Raw genomic sequence first — 9,782 nt, forward strand, 5'->3', positions numbered from 1 at the left:
AAGATTCCATGCACCATTCTTCAATGCCAGTCTATCTTACTCTGCCAGAAGCCAATCTTGCATTTGAAATGAATGCATACACAAACAAAAGAAATATACTCATAAAATAATAACAATAGAAAATAAACCATCACATACTTCCATTTTGCTTTGGTGTGTGTTTATATTTGGAGGAAATAGTATAAATTCCAGTCTGTTGGGGCCCACTGACCAACAGACAATTATCTCTCTTTCTCTCCCTCCCTTTAACACAGACCCAAGCACATTGTGCAGGGTTTATTTATCAGGGGGGTTGAGTTATTGAGAGTTAATGCAGCCTAAGGAGCATATTAGACGTCCTTCAAAAATCATATGGACCCCAAATTGCACAACAAAGAATAGAGTAATTTAACTTTGATGGAGAGGATGATGAGCAATTAATACTGATTCTCATTTCTGTCTTTTCCTCAAAAGAAAAGTTACCCTAATTTTCCTATAAGAGCAGAGTGTATTATCTTAATTATGAACACACAGGTTTGTAGAACAAACAGTAATTATTTACTACAGCTAATGAGCTAACTCCAGAAGTCCTGCCCATTTACATAAAACGGCTTAGGGAGGATATGGAGGAATAATGAATAAGGATATAATGAATAAGGAGGATAGCACTGGAGGTCTTGGAACACAATGTCTAATAAGGTCCCAAAGAAGAAAGAAAATCATTCATGTTTTAAACAATTTCAAGACGAGTAATTTATGACAGGATTTTCATTATGGGACAAACTATTCCTTTAATGTTCAGTAGCCAACTAATAATGAAAACCAGCATGCACTGATGTATAAATGCACTCACACACACCCACTCCTGATGCAGCTTCTCAGTGTCACCAGCAGATGCATGTTAAGTGATGTGGGGAGTTTACTCAAACACACACAATGTTGTAAGGAGCTTCTGAAGCACAATCCCTTTTCAAGTCCTATAACTAAGTAGATCCGCACTTTCTGTGTTGGTAACAATTTCCACAGCAAAGTAAACGTTCATAGAAATGAAATTAGACTGTTTGACACAGATTTATGTGTTTAAAGATTTGTTTGACAATAATACAATACAAGATTTGGACTACAATGGTATATTAATTCAATAGAAAGGATGACTAGCTAAATTAAGTGGTTTTCATGGAAATTACAAACTTTTCTCTAGGGTACGAGTGACTTTTGACTTTAAAGCCCAGTGTAAGTTACTGAACTTCCTGTCTTAACTGAAAATAACCCAGCGTAACATCTACACGAACACACACACACACATATACACACAAACTGCTCACCCCTGAACTTCTTGGGTGGGTTGTTCAGGTCCCCTGCATCTGGTTGGACAACACATCTGTCATCAACCAACCTGATTGAAAGAAAGTGAGTGTTACTCTATAGATGTACTTTTGGATTGTCTGTGCATCTGCACATTTAAGTGAGTAAATAATTGTGTGCACTTGTGAGTGTGCGCCTGTATTTAGCCTTTTTTGGCCCAAAGCAGCAGTTTACTGGACATAGTCCAAATTCCACGACCAGTCAGCCAAAAACACAGACACACACACACAGGGTTAAACTGCTGACAGCTGGTTATTCTTATTTACAAATCAAAGATTAGCATTCAACCACAGCAAACTTCATGTCGTCTTCAAAGGGTTAGGTCACTCAAGTATTAAAAATCTAATCCTCTTGCTGTTCCAAACTTGAATTACCTTGGAACACAACAGTAGATTTTTTGTAATAACTGAAGACTGATGATCAATTTGTGCACAATATAAAAAGTCTCATCATGGGTTCGTTTGATGAAGGGGGTCAAAAATATGTAGTTTTTCACTGAAAGGCTTGCTTGAAAAAACTTAAACACTCTGTCAAACATCTCCTTCTGTGTTCCATGAAAGAAAGAAAATTACACAAGTTTCCAAAACACGAGGGTGAGTAAATGAGGCCACATTTTCTTTGAACATTTTTGTCAGCAGAAAACAGAGGAGGGTAAATGTTGAGGAATTAATGGGGGGAAAAAGGATGTGGACACGCTGGTTCTGATTGTTAATCATTTATTTGCCGTAACAATCACTCTTGGAACAAATTCATTTGAAATGTCCTGCTCATAATACCCGCTAATCTGCTTTCAATTAAAGTTCATGAACATGCTATTTCATAACAGGAGTGTCAATCAACTCACCCCAGAGTGCTTATGAAGCCACTGGTAGAGCCCTCGGCATAAAGGGAGCAAACGTCCCCAATGTGCAGGAAACTTGACATTTTATCCACCATGGCAACCGCTCCACCACCTGCAAAGGTCAGAGGTCATGACAAGGTCTGTGTGCAGGTTTATCATTAAACAAACAAGCCTAACAGCAGCGCCAGCCATAAAAAGACCTATAGATTTACTAACGTACAGAAACGTATATATGCATGACGTGTGATTAGAAGTGTCAATCACAATAGCACAAAATACAAAAACAGAACATTTTCAAATAGTATAAATAAAATCTCTACAAATGTTTTTAAACAGAATGTTTTCACAAAAACAAAGGAAGAATATTCATGTCTTAAACGATTTGATGTCTTTAAATACTGCATAACTGGCTTAAAACCACAAGCGTCCCAAAGCTTGAACTAAATAACATGTGATATCAAATATTCAATTATTGGTAACCCATGATGTGAAGACTGACTGCTGCATCTTCATTCTTTTACTATTATAGCTTAATAGTTTAAGCAGAATCCATCCGTAATGCATGATTAATTTTTAAATTCTCAATTTCAGTTACGTTTATCTCAAAATCTCATTCCTTCACAGAGTTCTGATAACCAGAAACTGGAAAGGTTTGCAAGTTATTTATTAACTTAACTTGTTGGTCAATCATTCCAAGTCATGTGCATCGGTGTACAGCACTAAAAATAAACATTCAATGAAATACTAAATATGATATACTGTACCAAACTGACATACTGTACCAACAAACCAAAATAAATTAGAATGCTTGTAAAATACATAAATACAAAAATGGACTCAAAACCAATCAAAACTCATTTGACGCTAAGTGCTAAATAATAATACTAATATGAATTTGCTATCTAAAATACTTATTCTGTTTTAAGTAATACTTTATACTGTGTTATTCACTCACAAATTTAATTACATTTCATTTAAAACTTAAATACTATATTAGCCCATCCATCCCTTTGTTCACTTTAGAAACTGTGGTTTATCCAACGTATTATGACATGAAAACATGGAAATGTACAAAGACACATCTGATAAGAAATAGATTTGCTGTATGATAAAAAGAAACAGGATTTGTGAGCATACTGTACTGTCGGTTCCATGTAACTCCATTGATGACTGTATCATCACCACAGATTCTTCCTGTTACTACTAGATTTGATTAACAAATGATTAGCCAACCAAACCGTTAATATGCATAGAGAAAGAGAAGGAGGGAGAGAGGGAGAGAGAGATGTGCGGAGGAGGGATTTGCATGTGAATTTCTTTCTACCTACAAAGCAAAAAGCATACAAAACTGTTCTTTTGTTATTTCATGAAAATGAAGTATATGTATATATATGTTTGTACTTATTGCAGTTTCATCTGATGCTGTTGCAAGAGTACTGCGGTTCCTGTCCCATCTTATCTACTGAACATCAGCAGATCGCCCGTCTTGACAACATGAACTAATTCAATTTTCTACCCTCGTCAACAATGTCAAAACGAAAAAGAAAGAAATTAGACCATGCATGTACACATGAACTTTATCCTGCAAACGCAATTGTGAAAAGCCGCGTCGTTTTACGAACTGCGTGTCCTAAACGCGATTAAACTAACGGAACCAGACCTGTCCTTGATTTCTTCTCAACATCGTTGTAGATTATTGCGTTAAACAGTATAAAACATCAACGACGGCCAAATGACACACTTCAGCCTTCCTCGTTGAGTTTGTATCTTTTTTTAAGCTATTTAGCGAGTTTCTCGAGGCAGTTTTTGTAACCTAGGGGCGGGTTCAGCAGGGCGCGCGATGCTCTCCCGTAGATAAGATAAATATTTAATTAACAATAATTCATGGACAAAACTCTTAGCACTCCGTTTATTCGTGTGTAGTCTTTCTCTCACCTCTCTCCGGCGAAGTTGGAGCAAAAGCGTCCGCGGTATTTTCCCAGACGTTTCGTCCTCAGTTTGAGAAAGTTATTAACCCGACTCCTCATAGAGTCCAGCAGCGGTCCATCGCCCCGATGTTCGTCTCTTTTCGGCTCGCCGAGTGACTCTGTCAACAGAGCGGTACAACGGGATTCTGGGAAACTGTGTTTCAGTTGTGCTGCGCCACGGTTATTTCAACATTCTGCCATGTTCAAGAACTACAAGGCCCAGAATTTCCCTTTCATTTTTACTAAATAATTTTGTTCTTCTTGTGATGGGTCTATAGAGGCTATAAAGGGAAACTGTGTTTAATAATAGCCAAAATATGCAAAGATATGTAGTTAGGGGTGACAAGCTAGACAAGCATCAAAACCTGTCATGGGGTAATTTTTTTCATCTAACAGCTGAAATAAAAAAAATCAATATTAAGAACTGCCAATTAAGAATGAAGTTTTGATAAATTTGCATAGGTCTACATTTACTATAGGAAATATGGTGTGGTAATCTTTGTGGAATATGATCTTTACTTAATACCCTAATGATATTCGGCATAAAAGAAAAATCATATGGTTGGCTATTGCTACATATATACCAGTATGACTTATGACTGTGTGACTCCACTGCAATTTTGCATTTTGTGCATGTCTAATTAAAATTACTTAATTATAAGCAATTCTACTTTAATTGCCTGTATGCGAAGGTACTACATAAATTAATTTAAGTGAAAATCAGCTGTAACAATCATGTAAATGCCTTAAGGGCCCCTATTGCTATATTAACGTCCATGCCATTAACATGCCCTGCAGAAAAGCAGCATCTGAAATACTGTGCACATTTTTATGAGATGTAATATATTACTTAAGCTCATTTACCATAGCATCAGATCAGGGTGAATATGGAGATTACTTATTACTGTATGGAGATTAATAATATGGAGATTACTTATTACTATTACTAGTCATTATGTGTATAACAGACAGTAGACAACCAGATGTGCTGCTTTGTCCAGTTGTGTGACCATGCTGTATATGTGCTCAAATTAGAGCAGAATTGCTTCTAAAATAGAGAAGACACAAGTTTAAACATCACCAGATACATCTGAATAACATTTAACCCATTCTGTGTGACAAAGTGGGTTAAGAGGTTTTAATAAACTGTTGTACTGTTTACTAAAATTTAGAAGAGAGAAGTTTAGACATCACCAAAGTGAATTTGAACAACTTTAAATGAATTCTGTGTGAAATAGATTTTGGTAACCTGTTGATTAGTCGGATTTGGTGACTGTGTGAATGTTGCTGTTCACGTTCACTGTTCAAGCTTTCTAACGTATGGAACAAAAAAAACAAAAAAACATTACTGTTGATTTATTTTGGATGAATTGAGTATTTACTAATGCTTAACTAATGATTCATAGTGCGCAGTTATTGTAAAGTGTTATCGCTAATTATGTAATGAACCTGTTTCTCAGCATCATTTCTAAAATATACTCCCCAAGATCAAGTGAACGAGCACCTGGCGCGTTCTCGTACGATATTGTCACCAATATCGACCCAATTGGCGACTAAAGCAAATAATGCACGGCGACCGAGCAACCGAAAATTTCTTCGCATAGCTGCAGCTACGCAGGTCAGCTGACTGGTCACGTGACTCTTTCCGGACGTGCTGTTCCCCGTGTTCAGACCTGACGCTGGACATGGCCTTAACATTGAACGTTTCTGTCATTTTATTTCTCTGCATTTTATCAGTGCGTAGTGCTATAGGCGACATCGTTCTCGAACAGCAGTCGTCGGAGTCCCGAAGCACGGATTGCGGTTGTCAGGGTCTGAAAAGAGATGTTACTGTTGATGTAAGTGATGAGAACAAACTGGAACATCACGAAGATGCAAATATATACTCCAGAACAGCAAACGAAAGTCCACACGAGACAGAGTATGATATACGCAGTAAGGTAGGTTTGTTCAGTTTATCACTTTTGTTTGCGGTTATCATGCTACGAGTAAAGTGTTGTTTTGTTTCATTGACCGTTTTTGTGACTGTCAGTTTCACAGAACAGAAAAAATTCACATAAAACTTAGTATTATCATTCTTAGTATCTTAGTATCATTCACATCGTTATATGGGCAACATACATTTTACTATAAATAACTTTTCCAAAAACAAAGAAGGTCATATAGGTTTTAAAATGTGATGATGAATATACTTTTTTTTTTTTTGTTGAAAAGTTATTGTTTTAAAATGGCGTGTGTGTAGCTGGTGCTGCTGCAGGGAGGTTGGTTTATGATGGGAACAGATGACCCAGGAATACCACCGGATGGAGAAGGGCCGCAGAGGAGAGTGAGATTGGACCCTTTTTACATGGAAGACCATGAAGTCACAAACCAGCAGTTCCAACACTTCACCAACCAGACAGGATACACCACAGAGGTAAATAACAACCATTTACTGGGGCATTAAACAAACAATCAAAATATGTAACTGCTCATCAGCTATAACACAGATTTTAGCGTCACTTCAGCGGTTGACAGTGCAGTATAGATTTGACTTACTAACTGTTATATATAAAGCATTGCATAATATGGCCCCACTTTATCCTCTTAATATTTATAAACCTTTAAAGCCCTTTGTATGAGTAAATTGCATGGTCCTGGACATTCCAAGAACTAGAGTGAAATTGAGTGGTGACCGTCATTTTGCGGTAGCAGCTCTGAAGCACTGGAATAAGCTTGCTCTTCATCTTAAACTGGCTCCATCATTAGGTTGTTTTAAACGGAAACTAAAAGTACATTTACTTACATTAGCTTTTGGTTCTGCAGAATGATCAGATAAAGCCTTTCTTTTTAAATAATATTGCCGTCAGTCATTGTTTGTTTGAAAGTAATCATTTAGCTTTTTTTATTTAGATATTGTACAGCACATTGGTCAACACCACTTTGTATTAAGTGTGCATTATAAGTAAATAAACAAACAAACATGAACATAAATTGCCCTGTGAACGGACAAATAAGTAAAGACTTTACAATTACTGAACTTACAGGCTGAACGTTTTGGAGACTCCTTTGTTTTCGAGGGACTGCTGAGTGACGATGTGAAGGGCACTCTGTCACAAGCGGTGAGAAACATGTACACATACATTTTAATTCTTCTGTTAACTGTTGTTTGTTTAGAATTGGATATAAAATATTTACATTTAAAGGTTTTTTTCTTATATTGTGCAGTAATGAGTAACTGGCTGCTGGCTGTACATTAAATGATCCTTTTAGAAACTGTTCTAATGCTCAGTTAGTGCTTTTTTTGTTTTCCTGCTTAATATTTTTGTGGAAACCCTGATAAGGACTCTTTGATGAATATAACGTTTAAACAGTTTATTTGAAATGGAAATCTTCTATAACACATATCTTCTTTGTTGCCCCTTTTGATCAATTTAAGGCATTCATGCTGAATAAAAGTATACATTTCTTTTTTTTTTTTTTTTTTTTTTTTTTTTAAAAGTCTTTCTTGTGTTAAACATTTGAATATATAAGAAATGTTTCTTGAGTACTAAAACAGCTTATAATAATATGCTAAAGGATTATGTGACATTGAAAACTGGCTGCTAATCACAGGAATAAATTACATTTTTGCTCAAATAAATTTACCTAAATGAGAGAGAGAGAGAGAGAGAGAGAGAGAGAGAGAGAGAGAGAGAGAGAGAGGGGTCAAGGAACAGAATTTCTTGGAAAAACTGGAATGTTAAAATTAACTACAAATATAGTCAAGTAAGTAGCCTGTCTCTTTGTACCTGCATGAACCTGGAGATCTTAATCTCCAAAAATAGACAGGACATGCATTCATAGATAACTAAGCTGCACTTCACTTTGTCAATGTATAATTACGGTCAGTAGGTGGCTGCTGCTCCTTGGTGGTCGCCAGTGAAAGGTGCAGACTGGAGACACCCAGAAGGACCAGATTCAACCATAGAGCAAAGGTAAATAAATAAATACATAAAAATGCAATCAAGTCTTGATTGATTGCAATACATCACTAATAATACTGTAAAATCAGAGTTTACGTTTATAGGACATTGTATGACTTTTTAGAAGTCATACTATTAAACATAATCTCTGTGTTTGTATCTAGGATGAATCACCCTGTTTTGCATGTGTCATGGAGTGATGCACAGGCGTACTGTCACTGGGCCAGGCGCAGACTTCCTACTGAAGCTGAGTGGGAGATGGCCTGTAGAGGAGGACTGCAAGATAGGTGCGTTCGTGTTTTGTTCATTGTTTGTCCATTTTAATGTCTTAACATATTCTTTCTTTGTCGCTATTGTTAGGCTGTACCCATGGGGAAATAAACTACTGCCCAGAGGGCAGCACTATGCTAACCTTTGGCAAGGTGATTTTCCTAACCGCAACACAGCAGAGGACGGCTTTGCTAACACATCACCGGTAACACAAAGTAGCATTTTTGCCTGATTTACATGTATACATTGTTTAAAATTTAGACAGGAGAAATTACAGAACAATGACTGATTATTTGGTGTTTTGGTCAGGTGATGTCATTTCCTGCAAATGGCTTTGGGCTGTATGATATGGTGGGAAATGCATGGGAGTGGACGGCAGACTGGTGGAATGTGCATCACTCTACAGAAGCCAAGCAGAACCCTGTAAGATTAATATGAGTGAACTGTTCACACATCCGCAAATTAAAGGTCTTTCATTTATGCATTTAAGGCTCTTCACCCTTACCTTTATAACTCCTTTCATAGAAAGGACCAGAAACAGGGACAGACAGAGTCAAGAAAGGAGGCTCCTACATGTGTCACAAGGTAAAACATACACTAAGCCATCTAATGTATGACTGGCTTTGCCTGCACAGGAGGAAAGTGCATTTTAAAATGTATAAGAATTGTTTGCCAACCAAAATTTTTAAAACTAGTGTAACGCTAGTATGCACATATGTGACCCTGGACCACAAAACCAGTTTTGGGTCACTGGGGTATATTTATAGCAATAGCCAGAAATACATTGTATGGGTCAAAATTATAGATTTTCTTTTATGCCAAAAACAATAAGTTAAGAACATGCTCACTGAAGATATCTTGTATATTGTAAATATATCAAAGTCATATATCATCTGTTTTCTCAGTATTTACATTTTTGCACTCTTAGATTGCAAATTTTCTAAAAGCATCTCAGCCAAATATTGTCAGCTTTCAGCTGATATATAAATTTCAGTTTCTACTTATGACTGGTTTTGTGATCCAGGGTCACATATTATATACCCTAATACATACACCATATATATATATATATATATATATATATATATATATATATATATATATATATATATATATATATATATATATATATATATGTATATATATATATATATATATATGTATATGTGTGTTAACACATTTTTCTCTCTCTGTAGTCTTACTGCTACAGATACAGGTGTGCAGCCCGTAGTCAAAATACTCCAGACAGTTCTGCCTCTAATCTGGGCTTCCGCTGCGCTGCTGACGCTGATCCATGACCTCAAACATGAGGTCTATCACTGTCATCACATGAAATCAAGAATGATTGTGTGTTTTTATGTAAATAAATCCATTTGTAAAATGTTGTCGTTTTTTTTCATTTATCTAGTATAATTA

General features: G+C 36.3%; 2 protein-coding genes across 2 annotated transcripts in view; one reads left to right on the plus strand and one right to left on the minus strand.

The window, feature by feature from the left end:
• Window positions 1-4,198, minus strand: part of LOC122346545 (inositol 1,4,5-trisphosphate receptor type 1-like) — a 28,750-nt gene extending 24,552 nt beyond the window's left edge. Inside the window, 3 exon segments of the mRNA XM_043241258.1 lie at window positions 1,305-1,375; window positions 2,189-2,297; window positions 4,121-4,198. Coding sequence (XP_043097193.1) covers window positions 1,305-1,375; window positions 2,189-2,280 — 163 coding nt within the window. The 5' untranslated portion in view covers window positions 2,281-2,297; window positions 4,121-4,198.
• Window positions 2,279-9,747, plus strand: LOC122347276 (formylglycine-generating enzyme-like). The gene is made up of 11 exons (XM_043242473.1): window positions 2,279-2,323; window positions 4,109-4,285; window positions 5,757-6,092; window positions 6,395-6,568; window positions 7,179-7,253; window positions 8,026-8,108; window positions 8,261-8,383; window positions 8,457-8,571; window positions 8,676-8,789; window positions 8,892-8,951; window positions 9,563-9,747. The coding sequence occupies exons 1-11, from the start codon at window positions 2,279-2,281 to the stop codon at window positions 9,662-9,664; spliced, it is 1,404 nt and encodes a 467-aa protein (XP_043098408.1). The 3' UTR covers window positions 9,665-9,747.
• The last annotated feature ends 35 nt before the right edge of the window (window positions 9,748-9,782 follow it).

The sequence above is a fragment of the Puntigrus tetrazona genome, chromosome 6 (genome assembly GCF_018831695.1).
Source record: "Puntigrus tetrazona isolate hp1 chromosome 6, ASM1883169v1, whole genome shotgun sequence".
NCBI classification, from domain to species: Eukaryota; Metazoa; Chordata; class Actinopteri; order Cypriniformes; family Cyprinidae; genus Puntigrus; species Puntigrus tetrazona.

What these genes read in the sequence shown, in the direction of transcription:
- LOC122347276 (XM_043242473.1), top strand. Translation starts at nt 2,279, where the DNA reads ATGGCAACCGCTCCACCACCTGCAAAGGTCAGAGGTCATGACAAG. An exon ending in AGTATGATATACGCAGTAAG is followed by an intron (nt 6,093 to 6,394) that starts GTAGGTTTGTTC and finishes GCGTGTGTGTAG; the next exon opens with CTGGTGCTGCTGCAGGGAGG. An exon ending in GCTCCTACATGTGTCACAAG is followed by an intron (nt 8,952 to 9,562) that starts GTAAAACATACA and finishes CTCTCTCTGTAG; the next exon opens with TCTTACTGCTACAGATACAG.